Genomic DNA, 15,506 nt, shown 5'->3' on the forward strand with positions numbered 1-15,506 from the left:
GAAAGTGGAATGTACAGAATAAACATGCAGCCTCCAAGGCAACCAAGATGCTTGGGTTTGTGAAATTCAACAATGATAAAGGAAATACTGGAGCAGACATTGGTTAGACCACAGTTAGAGTAAGGCAGAGCCACTTGGGATCCATACGCTGCTAGGAATGTTACCCTCCTTGAGAATGTTCAATGACAGGCAGCTCATCCTATTACAAGATTCGAAAGTCTCACAGATGGCACAGTCTCCAGAACTGGAGAAAAGCCCTGATGTTGACTTGCCTCTATCTAGCTTTCAATACCTCTATGCGGTCCATTTAACCCAAAAGTGACCGAGCTCAACGAGTTAATGACAAACAACTCCAGCATACACACCCCAAAGTGCTTCCTTTGCTAACTCCTTTTTCACAATAACAGTTAAGAACTGGAACAGTTTTCTACAAGCCTTAATCTCTGGATTCATTTAGGGCGAGCATCTTTTAAGGGTGGCAGGGTGGCACAGTGGTTAGCACTGCTGCCTCACAGCGCTGGGTTCAATTCCCGGCTTGGGACACTGTCTGTGCAGATTCTGCACTTTCTCTCCGTGTCTGCGTGGGTTTCCTCCGGGTACTCCGGTTTCCTCCCACAGTCTGAAAAACGTGCTGGCTCGGTGCATTGACCGTGTTAAATTCTCCCTCAGTGTAACCCGAACAAGTGCCGGTGTGTGGCGACTCAGGGATTTTCACAGTAACTTCATTGCAGTGTGAATAGAACATAGAACATTACAGCGCAGTACAGGCCCTTCGGCCCTCGATGTTGCGCCGACCAGTGGTACCAATCTAAAGCCCCTCTAATCTACACTATTCCAATATCATCCATATGTTTATCCAATAACCACTTGAACGCTCTCAACGTTGACGAGTCCACCACTGCTGCAGGCAGGGCATTCCACGCCCTTATTACTCTCTGAGTAAAGAACCTACCTCTAACATCTGTCCTATATCTCTCACCCCTCAATTTAAAGCTATGTCCCCTCGTGCTAGCCAACACCATCCGAGGAAAAAGGCTCTCACTATAAGAACATAAGAACATAAGAAATATCCACCCTATCTAATCCTCTGATCATCTTGTATGCCTCTATTAAGTCACCTCTCAACCTTCTTCTCTCCAACGAAAACAACCTCAAGCCCCTCAGCCTTTCCTCATACGATTTTCCCACCATAATGTGAGCCTACTCATGACAATAATAAAAAAAAGTTTTCAAAAAAAACTTAAATTAAGGGAAACCAGTTGAAAACCACGTTAATTTTAAGTTAATATGACAACTTTACTTTTTGCGTGCCTCCTGTGAAAACCCCAGTGTAAGGCTGCAGAGGGAAACCTTACCAAGTACCAAGGACATCTCAAAGTGCTTTGCAAACAATGATGCACATCTGAAGTGTAGTTACTGATGTAATGTAGGAAATCGGTTGAGCAAGCCTGCTGCCTCGGAAAAGCAGGCAGCACAATTAAGGACCCCACACACCCCAGACATTCTCTCTTCCACCTTCTTCCATCGGGAAAAAAATACAAAAGTCTGAGGACACGTACCAACCGACTCAAGAACAGCTTCTTCCCTGCTGCCATCAGACTTTTCAATAGGCCTACTTCGCATTAAGTGAATCTTTCTCTACACCCTAGCTATGACTTGTAACACTACATTCTGCTCTCGTCTCCTTCTCTGTGTACAGGAAACAATACTTTTCATTGTATCCCAATACATGTGACAATAATAAATCAAATCAAATCAAAAAATCAAATCAAATAATAAAAGGCTGAATTTATTGTATATCTGCTTTTCTGTCTGTATTAAACTTTATCACTTTAAGGTCAATTTAAAAATGTCTTCTTCTCCCGTGCAGGTATTTCCTTTGGAACCTTCTGGCTCTCTCCTACACACTAGACTTTTGGAATGAAGCTTACACATGGCCGCTCCTGGTTTACATGCTGTCGAGTTGCATCTACCCATTCACTTCCAGCTGTGCCCATACATTTAGCTCAATGTCCACCCGTGCCAGACACATCTGCTTCTTTTTTGATTATGGTGCTCTCAGCCTGTACAGCCTAGGTACAAATGACTACATTGATTCCATCTGAATGTATAACCAATAAGTGGGGAAAATGGTGGATACCTTCGTAGCATCTCTAACTGGTCTGTGGCAATTCTGTGGTGGAAATTTGGCAAAAAGCATACCTAAACACATCCAAACATAGACACGAGAAGCAGGAGTAGGCCATTTGGCCCTTCGAGCTTGCTCTACCATTCATTTTGATCATGGCTGATCACTGAATTCAATATCCTGATTCACCCTTCTTCCCATATCCCTTGATCCCTTTAGCCCAAGAGCTATATCTAATTTCTTCTTGAAATCAGACAAGTTTTGGCCTCAACTACATTCTGTGGCAGTGAATTCCATACATTCACCACCCTCTGGTTGAAGACATTTCTCTTCACCTCAGTTCTAAAAGGTTATCCTTAAACTATGACTCCTGGTTCTGGACTTCCTCACCATTGGGAACATTTTTCCTGAATGTTACCATTGGCCAGATGCTTTGAGGAAATCTGTCCCCACGTTTTTTCCTCTATTCATTTGTGGGAGATGGGCGCCGCTGGCTGGCCAGAATTTATTGCCCATCCCTAGTTTCCCTTGAAGGGCAGTTGAGAGTCAACCGCATTGCTGTGGCTCTAGAGTCACATGTAGGCCAGACCAGGTAAGGACGGCAGATTTCCTTCCCTAAAGGATGTTAGTGAACCGGATGGGTTTTTCCGACAATCGACAATGGTTTCACGGTCATCAGTAGATTCCTAATTCCAGATATTTTTTAACGGAATTCAATTTCCACCATCTGCCGAGGCGGGATTGGAACCCGGGTCCCCAGGACATCAGCTGAGTTTCTGGATTAATAGTCCAGCGATAACACCACCACTCGGCCATCACCAGCCCTTGCTGTAATTGTGCTGATGAAAGACTCCTGACGGTTTTACATTTTGGATTGCCCTTTCCCCTCAGGTTCTGCCACTGTCTACGCAGCTTACATCATGCCCGACAAATGGATCAACACTCCCTTCCACAAGTGGTTTGTACCTGTTGCTGTCTTCAACACCATTGTTTGTACCGGTCTATCATGCTATTCCAGGTAAGACTGATTACTAGAGCGTCACACCGTGTTTGTAGCCGTTATGGTACAAGATGAAGAAGACATTTCAATGTTTGGTCCACTAGACTTACCTCCTGCTACTTACTGATGAAATGCCAACACAATTAGCTACAAATATTGATTGAATATTGACTGAATCAAAGCTGTCAGAACGTATCAGAATTTTATGATAGTTGCTCGTAAAATCTCATTGTAATGCTAATTACATTGCAACTCTGACTCTATTATAAAAATGGCTCTATAATTACTCTATGATCTCTCTTACACTGTGACCCACATTATAGTGTCCTGAATTCTGATTTGATTTCATTTATTATTGTCACATATATTGGGATACAGTGAAAAGTATTGTTATACAGACAAAAACATACTGTTCATAGAGTATATAGGGGAGAAGGAAAGGAGAGGGTGCAGCCTGTAGTGTAGCATAGAATGAGAGTAAAATATTAGAGGGTATGCTGGGGACAGCTCGCAAGAAGTTGGCACATTCCAGTCCCATCTTGAATTTTTAAAAAAAGGTACCTTTTCTCGAGATTCAGCACTTTACGAACTTCCTGATTCAAATCCACCTCCCCCCCCGCCATTCACATATTTTATCCCATCTCTTTCCCCAACACGCATAGTCTTTTTCAGACTATGGGAAGGGGAATTGAAAACTAGGGGGCAAAGGTTTAAGGGGAGAGGAGAAAGATTTAACAGGGACCCGTGGGGCAACTTCTTCACACGGAGGGTGGTGCGTATATGGAATGAGCTGCCAGAGAAAGTGGTGGAGGCAGGTTCAATAGCAACTTTTGAAAAGCATTTTGGTGAGTACATGGATAGGAAAGGATTAGAGGGATACGGGCCAAACGTGGGCAATTGGGACTAGCTGGGAGGGCACCATGGTCGGCATGTACGGATTGAGCCGAAGGGCCTGTTTCTGTGCTGTATCGCTCAATGATTCTACTGCTGGAATTCTACCACCTTGCCCGCCATAGAATCGGAGCGGGCGAGGGGCGGACAACGGAAATGCTATTGATGTTGGGTGGGAATTTCCGGTCTCGCTCGAGCAAGGCCATAAAATCCCGCCCTGTGACTGTCTGACTTGTCCCATTATCATCTCTCTTTGTATGAAGGATCCCAAGTGACACGTTATCCCCAATCACACTGGCCCTAATTACACTAGATAGATTGCTGACAGGGTTTCCCCAATCTCCCGCAGTAACAGTAGCAGAATTCCTGGACAAGAATTGTGAACATGGCAGACTGTTCCAGAAAGTTCTGGCCCATGGGATTCCAGGCACATTAGATCCGAAATTGTCCGAGAGGCAGGGAGCAGAGGGTGATGATAGAGGGGCACTTTTGTGACTGGAAGTCTGTTTCCAGTGGGATTCCGCAGGGCCCGGCGCTAGGGCGCCTTGCTATTTGTGGTGTACCTTAACGATTTTAATGTCGCGGGTATGATCAGGAAGCTCGTGGATGACACATCAGTTGGTCGGGTGGTAAATAGTGAGGAGAATAGCCACACACAGCAGGAGGATATCAATGGACTGGTCAGATGGGAAGAGCAGCAGCAAATGGAATTCAACCTGGAAAAATGTGAGATAATGCATTTGGGCTAACAAAGAACAAAGAACAGTACAGCACAGGAAACAGGCCCTTCGGCCCTCCAAGCCTGTGCCGCTCCTTGGTCCAACTCGACCAATCGTTTGTATCCCTCCAATCCCAGGCTGCTCATGTGACTATCCAGGTAAGTCTTAAACAATGTCAGCGTGCCTGCCTCCACCACCCTACTTGGCAGCGCATTCCAGGCCCCCACCACCCTCTGTGTAAAAAACGTCCCTCTGATGTCTGAGTTATACTTCGCCCCTCTCAGCTTGAGCCCGTGACCCCTCGTGATCGTCACCTCCGACCTGGGAAAAAGCTTCCCAGCTAACAAGGCAAAGGGTTAATGGTAGGACCCTGGAAATTACTGAAGATCAAAAAGACCTTGGAGTGCATTTCTACAGATCCCTTAAGGTGGCAGGGCAGGTAAATAAGGTGGTTAAGAAGGCTTATGTGATATTTGCCTTTATTAGCCGAGGCACAGAATACAAGGGAGTCATACTGGAACTGTATATAATGCTGGTTAGGTCACAACTGGAGTATTGCATGCAATTCTGATCACCACATTATAGGAAGGATATGATTGCACTGGAGAGGGTGCAGAGGAGATTTATTAGGTTGCTGCCTAGCCTGGAGGGTCTGAGCTATGAGCAGAGATTGAATAGGATTGTTTACCTTGGAGCAACAATGAATGAGAGAGGACCTGATAGAGGTGTATTAGGTTATAAGAGACATAGATAGGGTGGATAGGAAGGCACCTTTTCCATTAGTAGAGAGGCCAATAATCAGGGGGTATGGATTTATGGTAAGAGGTAGAAGACTAAGAGAGGAGCCGAAGAGGAAATTTTTCACCCAGAGGGTGGAGGGAGTCTGGAACCCGCTGCCTAAAAGGGCGGTTGAGTCAGAAACTCTTGGAACATTTAAGAAGTATTTAGATATTCACTTGCGTTGCCATAATCTCCAGGGCTATGGACCAAACGCTGGAAAATGGAATTAGTGCAATTAGCTCTTTGCTGACTGACACGGACACGATGGGTGAATGGCCTCCTCCTGTGCTGTAAATGTCCATGAATCTATGAGATTGAGAGAATCCTTGTGAAAGTTTCAGGTGACAATGTTTGTTATGGCCTTGTGCTTGCTGCCCTTTGTCTTGTTTGTTTCCCTGATTTGATAGGGTTTGGCAGCTTAGTTATTATACCACTGAGCCAATTATCCAGGGATAATGATCGATAATCCAGAGAGATGAGTTCAGATCCCACCCCCACTCCCCCGCTGTGACAACTGGGGAAATTCAAATTCAATTAAATAATTAACAATCTGGAATAAAAAGCTAGTATCAGTGAAGGTGACTGTTTAAATACTGGATAATCATAAAAAACCGAATGTCCTTTAAGGGAAGAAGCCTTACCTGGCCTGTGTTTATAAGCGACTCAGAATAGTGTGGCTGACTCCTAACCAACCTCTGAATTGACCCAGAAAACCACTCAGTTGTATTCAAAATGGTGGCTCACCACCTTCTCAAGGGCATTAAGTGATGGCCAATGGATGGCCTTGCTGGTAATGGCCAAGTTTCATGAATAAATTTTAAAAATGGCGGAAAAGACACGTCCAGGTGCCACTAGCTCACCGTTGTTACCTGACGTTTTACTAACTAAAATTGGAGTTAACTCCCCAGTTTCAGTATCCTCTTCCTCCATTTTCTTCCCTCCCATTTTTCTGCTGATGACACTGGATCTGGTTAGGATAGAGTTCCACAGATCCTGACAACCTCACCTGTCCTTCTCATGTGAGCCAAGTACTAGGCTAGGGTTAAAAATAATCAAAGACTGGCATTAATACGACACTTTTCACAATCACTGGGCACCTCAAAGCATTTTACACCCAACAAAGGAGTTTTTGAAGTGTCGCCACTGTTATATTATAGGAAATGTGGCAACCAATGTGGACACAGCAAGATCCCACAAATGGCAATGTGATAATGACCATATAATTTGTTTTGTTCCGTGATGTTGATTGAGGGATGAATACTGACCAATAACTCCCCTACTCTTCTTCAAGATAGTGCCATGGGGTTATTTTTACCACCACCCTAGCCAGCAAATGACACCTCAGTTTAAAGTTTCTTCCAAATATTGCACTTTTGACAATGCAATAATCCCTCGGTACCTGAAGATTGATTGTTGGGCTCAAGACCTGAAGTGGGACTTGAACCTTGAGTTTCAGGGGTGAGTATATTACTAATTGAGCAATGTCTGACACTGCACCAAAACCCTGCAGGATTGCCATGTTGAAGGTGGTAGATTGGGTGCCAGTCAAGCTGGCTGCTTTGCCCTGATGGTGTTGGGCTTCTTGAGTGTTGTTCCTGGTGCAATCATCCAAACAAGTGAAGAGTATTCCATCACACTTCTGACTTATGCCTTATAGATGTTGGACAGGCTTTGGGGAGTCAGGAGGTGAGTTACTCTCTGCAGAATTTCCAACCTCTGATCTGCTCCTGTAGCCACAGTATTTATATGGCCAGTCCAGTTAAGTTTCTGGTCAATGGTAATTCCCAAGATGATGATTCAGCATTGGTAATGCCATTGAATGTCAAGGGGCAATTGTCGGATTTCTCTTTTGTTGGAGGTGGTCATTGCCTGGCACTTGTGTGACACGAATCCTACTTGCTACTTGTCAGCCCAAGTTTGAATATTGTCCAGATCTTGCTGCATTTGGACATGGGCTGCTTCAGTATCTGAGGAGTCGCAAATGATGGTGAACATTGTGCAGTCATCAGCGGACATCTCCACTTCTGACCTTATAATAGAAGGAAGGTCATTGATGAAGCAGCTGAAGATGGTTGGGCTTGGGATACTACCCTGAGGAGTGACATCCAACCACCACAACCATCTTCCTTTGTGCCAGATATGACTCAAACCAGTGGGGAATTTTCCCCCTGATTCCCATTAACTCTAGTTTTGCTGGAACTCTTTGATGTCACACTCAGTCAGATGCTGCCTTGATTCAAGGGCAGTCACTCCCACCTCACCTCTGGGCGTCAGCTCTTGTCTCCATGTTTGGACCAAAATTATTTCACTATTATTTTATCCTGTGCCTGATTTCAACATGACAAGTATTTACAGCACAGAAACAGGCCATTCAGCCCATGTCAGCAATGCTATTGTTAATGCTTCATTCCAAACTCCTCCTCCTGCACTTAACCCTGTCGGAATTCACTTCTATTCCTTTCTCCCTTGTGTATTTATCAGGGTTCTTCCTGAATACATTAGATTAGATGATTACTGTATAGTCATTACATTATTCTAACCTTCTCACAGGCTGAATATATCCAGCTGCAGCACACCCATTACAGTGATTTCTTTTTTTAATTTAACATTCTGTTTGGAATAGATTGTGAAAGGAAGGAGGATGAGCCAGATGGCTGGGCTGTGGCTGATTATGAAGCTGTAATTCAATCTCTGGCTTCAGCTGATTTGCACAAACTGTTTCATTTTGTGGTTGATGGTGTATTTAGAAAGCCAAGACTAAATTCCTCATTATTCACACACACACACCCATTACACTGGAACTCTCTCTCACTCACACTCTCTCTCTCTCTCTCTCATTGTCTCTTGCTCTCTCTATCTCTCTGCCTCTCTCTCTCTCTCACCCTCTCTCTCAATCTCTCTCTCTCTCTCTCAATTGCTCTCTCACTCTTTCTCAATATTTCTGTTTCACTTCTCTTTCTCTTGCTCACTCTCTCTCTCACTCTCTCTCACTCTCTCTCACTCTCACACTCTCTCTCTCTCTCACTCTCTCTCTCTCACTCTCTCACTCTCTCTCTCGCTCTCTCTCACTCTCTCTCTCGCTCTCTCTCACTCTCTTGCTCTCTCTCTCACTCTCACACTCTCTCTCACTCTCTCTCTCACTCTCTCTCTCTCTCGCTCTCTCTCACTCTCTCGCTCTCTCACTCTCTCGCTCTCTCTCGCTCTCTCTCGCTCTCTCTCGCTCTCTCACTCTCTCTCTCACTCTCTCTCTCACTCTCTCTCTCACTCTCTCTCTCACTCACTCTCGCTCTCACTCTCTCACTCTCTCTCTCTCTCACTCTCTCTCTCTCTCACTCTCTCTCAATTTGTCTCTTTCACCTCTCTCTCATTCTATCTCTCGCTCTCTCAATCCCTCTCTCACACTCTCTTGCTCTCTCAATCTCTCTCACATTCACTGTCTCCTGCTCACTCTCTCTCTGCCTCTCTCTCTCTCAATCACCCTATCTCTCATTCTCTCTGTCTCTCCCTCTCTCAATTTCTCAATCTCTGAGTGGGATTTTCCTGTCCCGCTCGCCCTGGGAATCGTAGCAGGCGGGACACGGGCAATGCAAATGTCCGTTGACCTTGGGCAGGATTTTCTGGCTTTGAGACGAGTGTGGCTGGAAAATCCCACCCTCTCTCTCTCTCTCTATCTCTCTCATTATTTCTCTGTTTTACCTTTCTCTCTCTCACTCTCTCAATTTTTGTCGCTTTCACCTCTCTCTCAATATCTCTCTCTTTCAACTCTCTCTCTCTCACTCTCTCTCTCAATCTCTTTCTCTCTCGTTCTCTTGCTCTCTCATTCTCTTGCTCTCTCGTTCTCTTGCTCTCTCGTTCTCCTGCTCTCGTTCTCCCGCTCTCGTTCTCTCTCGTTCTCTCTCTCTATCGCTCACTCTCTCTATCTCTCTATCGCTCACTCTCTCTATCTCTCTATCGCTCGCTCTCTGTATCTCTCTATCGCTCGCTCTCTCTATCTCTCACACTCTCTATCTCTCTATTGCTCACTCTCTCTATCTCTCTATTGCTCACTCTCTCTATCTCTCCCTCTCTCTCCCTCTCTCTCCCTCTCTCTGTCTCTCCCTCTCTCTGTCTCTCTCTGTCTCTCCATCTCTCACTCTCTCTACCTCTCTTTCACACTCTCTCCCTACTTCTTCATCTCTCATTCTCTAACTGTCTCTCCATCTCTCATTCTCTCTCTCTACCTCTCCCCTTCTCATTCTCTCTCTCCACCTCTCCATCTCTCAGTCTCTCTCACTGCTCTCTCTCATGCCTCTTCTTGTGAAGCAGTTATTATAGGTGGAACCTATGCCATCAGGAGCTATGGAAAGATTCCACAGTATGGACAGTGGAAAATACTCTCAAAGGCGTGCTGATATGCAAAGAAGTCCAACCACGGACTTCTCTGCTCCCGGGAAAGTACACCATGGGTTAGTTAACAAGGTAACCATGATGGTATCCTGTCGGCCAGGTTTGGGACCCTCCATTACACAGGAAAACATGGAAATTCCAGCACAAAAGCAGGCCATTCAGCCCAACTGGTGCATGTCGATGTTTACCCTCCACTTGAATCTCTTTCGATCCTATGTTATCCAAACCTGTTTGTTTATCATAGAATCATAGAATGCCTACAGTGCAGAAGAGGCCAATTAGCCCATTGAGTCTGCACTGATTCTCTGACAGAGTATCTTACGCAGGCCCTATCCCGTAACCCCACACATTTCCCATGGCTAATCTATCTAACCTACACATCTTGGGACACTAAGGAGCAATTTTGCATGGCCAATTCACTCAACTCGTACATCTTTGGACTGTGGGAGGAAACCGAAGCACCCGGAGGAAACCCACGCAGACACGGGGAGAACGTGCAAACTCCACACAGACAGTGACCCAAGCCGGGAATCGAACCCGGGTTCCTGGCGCTGTGAGGCAGCAATGCTAACCACTGCGCCACCATGCCGCCCACCCTGCTATCCATTTCTCCCTCTTGTACTAATCTAGCTGCCCGTTTGAATGCATCTAACCTATTCACTTCAACCACTCCCTGTGGTGGTGAGTTCCACATTCTCACCAGCCTCTGGGTTAAGAAGCTTCACCTGGGTTCTTTGTTTGGTTAATAGTGACTGTCTTTCTGTCCTCTGATTTCCACAAGAGGAAACATACTGGGTTGTTTTTTAAGTTATCATGGGTGGGATTTTCCAGCCTCGCTCACCCCAAAACCGGAAAATCCCACCCGAGGCTTTTTCCCAGGATGGAAGAGTCATTTACTAGGGGGGCATAGGTTTAAGGTGCGAGGGGCAAGGTTTAAAGGAGATGTACGAGGCAAGTTTCTTACACAGAGGGTGGTGGGTGCCTGGAACTCGCTGGTGGGGTGGTAGTGGACGCAGATATGATAGTGAGTTTTAAAGAACCATCTGGACAAACACATGAATAGGATGGGAATAAAGGGATATGGAAGGGTAGGGGGTCTTAGTTCAGTCAGGCAGCATGGTGGATGCAGGCTTGAAGGGTCGAAGGGCCTGTTCCTGTGCTGTAATTTTCTTTGTTCTTTGAGGTCAGCGGACCTTTCCGTTGTCCGCCACTCGCCTGCTCTGATTCCCATGGTGCGCGGGACAGTAAAATTCACCCCCATGACTTGGGTAAAACTGGGAAGGGTATATTTAGTGATGAACCCTAATTGCTTCGAGCTATTTACACCATTTCTGCAGTGGGTATTTCTGAGCTACCTCTTCACTTCTCCACTCCAATGAATGCCCTATTTCTGTAGCTTCATCCAACCCTCCAAGATATCTGTCCTCCAATTATCAATATTCCTCCAATTCTGTCCCTGGATTTATTTGCTTCATTCACCATTGGCAACCATGCGGCACGGTGGCACAGTGGTTAGCACTGCTGCCTCACAGCGCCAGGGACCCGGGTTCAATTCCGGCCTCGGGTCACTGTCTGTGTGGAGTTTGCACATTCTACCCGTGTCTACATGGGTTTCCTCTGGGTGCTCCGGTTTCCTCTCTCAGTCCGAAAGATGTGCAGGTTAGGTTGATTGGTCCTGCTAAATTGACCCTTCGTGTCCGGGAGATTAAGAGGGTAAATATGTGGGGTTACGGGAACAGGACCTGAGTGGGATTGTGGTCGGTGCAGACTCATAGTCACAGAGATTTACAGCATGGAAACAGGCCCTTCGGTCCAACTTGTCCATGTCGCCCTTTTTTTTTAAACCCCTCAGCTAATCCCAATTGCCCGCATTTGGCCCACATCCCTCTACACCCATCTTATCCATGTAACTATCTAAATGCTTTTTAAAAGACCATTGTACCCGCCTCTACTACTACCTCTGGCAGCTTGTTCCAGACACTCACCACCCTCTGTGTGAAGAAATTGCCCCTCTGGACACTTTTGTATATCTCCCCTCTCACCTTAAACCTATGCCCTCTAGTTTTAGACTCCCCTACTTTTGGGAAAAGATATTGACTATCTAGCTGATCTGTGCGCCTCATTATTTTATAGACCTCTATAAGATCATCCCTCAGCCTTCCATGCTCCAGAGAAAAAAGTCCCAGTCTATCCAGCCTCTCCTTATGACCCAAACCATCAAGTCCCGGTAGCATCCTAGTAAATCTTCTCTGCACTCTTTCTAGTTTAATAATATCCTTTCTATAATAGGGTGACCAGAACTGCACACTGTATTCTAAGTGTGGCCTTACCAATGTAAGGTCACTCGATGGGCTAAATGGCCTCCTCCTGTGCTGTAGATTCTATAATTCTATACCTTCAGTTACCAAGACCCTAAGCTCAGGAATTTTCTCCTTAAACCTCTTGAACGCAATTTCTCCTATCTCTTTGACCAAGCTTTTCCGTCCTAATCTCCTTATAAGACTCAGTGGCAAATCTTGTTTGATAATGGTTCTGTAAGAAGTGCCATGGGACACTTTACTATGTTAAAGACACTATATAAATGCAGGTTGATGTTGCTATCGCTGCCTCATTCACTTTAAAAGAATACATTGAAAGTCAGGGTCATCTTAGCATGGAGCTATGATGTGATACAGCTTAAATAATTCTCATGATTCATTGCTTCCCAGCTGTTCCTCCGGGATCTTCATGCTGTGGTGTAGGAGAGAGGAAAGAGCTCAGGAACAATACCCAAAACCTGTCCAAACAAGAACCCAACAAACACATGGCCTGCACCCACAAATGAGCCCAACCCAAAAGCAAAGAGCACACAAATATGATCGCTATGCAAATGTAAACCACCCACAAATGTGTGTCCTAACCCTAACCCTAATCCTAACCTCCACCCAAACATCACCCAACTGTAAACAGCAACAAAACATGACCGCCAATGAAAAACACCCAAACATGAAGCACCCTCTCACGCCAACCCCACCCGAGGATAAGCTTCCCCAGAGATAAATCCTACTCATAAATAACCATACCCAAAGATGAGCAAAAACAAACATGGACTCAACCAAACATGAAATCTGCCAACGGTTCCAATCCAAAGCTGGATGTAGCGAAGATGAACCTTATTTAAGATAAACCATACCCAACACTGAGCTGCGAGTGACAAAGCAGCAACTTCAGCAGGGTGTCTGGGCCAGGCGCTTTTCTCGTTGAAATATCCAGCTTAAAATGCAGCACTCTTTGAGAAAAGACCTCTCCCCCTCAACTGTTATTCATGAAAACTCTGATTTATCAATTAATGAACATAGAATCTCTGCAGTGCAGAAAGAAGCCATTTGGCGCATCAAGTGTGCACTGACTCTCCAACAAAATATTTTACCCAGGCCCCACCCTATCCCCATCACCCCATGTATTTACCCTGCTAATCCCCCTAATTTACACATTTTGGGAGGATAAGGGGCAATTTCCTATAGTTAATTCCCCGCACCTACACACCTTAGGACATTAAGGGGGATTTACTATGGCTAATTCTCCTAACCTAAACATTTTATGACATTAAGGGGAAATTTACTATGGCTAATCCACCTAATTTCCACATCTTTGGGCTATGGGAGGAAACCCATGTAGAATGTGCAAACTCCACCTGAGGCCAGAATTGAACCCAGGTCCTTGGCGCTGTGAGGCAGCAGTGCTAACCACTGTGCCACTGTGCTGCACATGCTGAAATCAGAGAAAAACGAAGTCATTTTAAATTTGCTGACAGATTTGCTATCCTGATTTCTGCTCTCTCAGGGCTAGCGTTCTCAGCTTCACTTGATGTGTTGCCTGGAATGATTCTGTAGTGTCAACATAATCACATTCGCATCCTTATGTGTCCCTAACCTACGCAGCGCACTGCTGCTAGCAGCACTTTCAGGATTATTACCATCGTTGTTTTTTTGTTTTTGTTATTAGCTGAAAAGTGTTTTATGCCGAGAGATGTTATGAAGAAAAGCAGCTGGAGTTGCCAGTCTGCCTGCCTGATCTGTGATCTCAGATGGGAATCGCCCGGGTGTAGATGTCAGGATGCGATGGCTTGTGTAGTTGAATAGAACCTGAGTGAGGCACTAACTGCTGGTGCCAGGAGGATGCAGCCCTCAGAGGGAGGCCGGGGGGATGGTGAAAGATTAGAGACACTGGAGGCTGCACCTTAACCTAACTCCCACAGAGAAGCCATCAGAACCCCAACCTCAAATGTTGTTGTCAAGGAAATAGTAATTGAGGTTCTTTTTTCTGTGATTAATATCTTTCTTATGCCCATTAACATTCTCATGTTCATTCAGCATCTCACTATAAATGTTGTAACCCTGTATTATATTGAATTTACATCACAGAACAGACAGTTCAACTCCCTATTGTTAATACTGAACACGAGTCTCCTCCCTACTTCAACCCACCCTGCAACATGTCCCTCTATTCTGTTTCTATTCTGCTAAATTACTCTTACCTGGGCGGCACAATGGCAGAGTGGTTAGCACTGCAGCCTCACAGTGCCAGGGACCCGGGTTCGATTCCCGGCTTGGGTCACTGTCTGTGCAGAGTTTGCACGTTCTCCCCGTGTCTGCATGGGTTTCCTCCGGGTGCTCTGGTTTCCTCCCACAGTCCGAAAGATGTTCTGGTTAGGTACATTGGCCATGCTGAATTCTCCCTCAGTGTACATGAACAGGCGCCGGAGTGTGGCGACGAGGGGATTTTCACAGTAACTTCACTGCAGCGTTAATGTAAGCCTACTTGTGATCCTAATAAATAAACTTAAACTTGTGCATCTATTCCAGTGGTTCCCAACCAGTGTGCAGTGGTACACTGGTGAGCCGTGAAGACCCCCCATGAAGAGAGATTCAAAATTCGTGTAATTAAACTAAAACTAATCTCAGCAGCTCTGACGGCATCTGTGAGGAGCGAATAGAACCAATGTTTCGAGTCTAGATGACCCTTCGTCAGAGCTCTGACAAAGGCTTATCCCAGACTCAAAACATTGGCTCTATTCTCTCACCACAGACGCTGCCACATCTGCTGAGTTTCTCCAGCATTTTCTGCTTTTGTTTCAGATTCCAGCATTCGCAGTGTTTTGCCTTTATCTTAGAGAAAGTAGGAGGTATGCCTCACAATATTTCTACAGTATGGAGATGTGCTGTGACTTATGAAAGATTGAGAACCACTAGCCTATTCAACTGAATCACTAAATTCTCCCTCAGTGTACCCAAACAGGCGCTGGAGTATGGCAACTAGGGGATTTTCACAGTAACTTCATTGCAATGTTAATGTAAGCCTACTTGTGACACTAATCAATAAACTTAAACTTAAACATGCTAACACATTTAAGTGTTAAGGGATACAGGGGTGAGGTAGCTAAATGGATACAAAATTGGCTTGATGACAGAATGTGGAGATGCCGGCTTATGATGACAGAAGCGACAGAAGCCAGAGGGTGGTTGTAAAGGGTTGTTTTTCAAACTGCAGGCTTGTGACCAGCGGCGTGCCTCAGGGATCGGTGATGGGTCCACTGTTATTTGTCATTTATATTAATGATTTG

The 15,506-nt window shown here is 45.4% G+C and overlaps 1 protein-coding gene across 1 annotated transcript in view; it reads left to right on the forward strand.

Moving 5' to 3' along the window:
• Positions 1 to 15,506, forward strand: part of LOC144511036 (membrane progestin receptor gamma-B-like) — a 46,883-nt gene that overhangs the window by 18,484 nt on the left and 12,893 nt on the right. Inside the window, exons 3-4 of the mRNA XM_078241007.1 lie at positions 1,871 to 2,076; positions 3,020 to 3,146. Of these exons, the coding sequence (XP_078097133.1) occupies positions 1,871 to 2,076; positions 3,020 to 3,146 (333 nt within the window). The remainder of the gene's footprint in view (positions 1 to 1,870; positions 2,077 to 3,019; positions 3,147 to 15,506) is intronic.

The sequence above is a fragment of the Mustelus asterias genome, chromosome 24, assembly GCF_964213995.1.
Source record: "Mustelus asterias chromosome 24, sMusAst1.hap1.1, whole genome shotgun sequence".
Classification (NCBI taxonomy): Eukaryota; Metazoa; Chordata; class Chondrichthyes; order Carcharhiniformes; family Triakidae; genus Mustelus; species Mustelus asterias.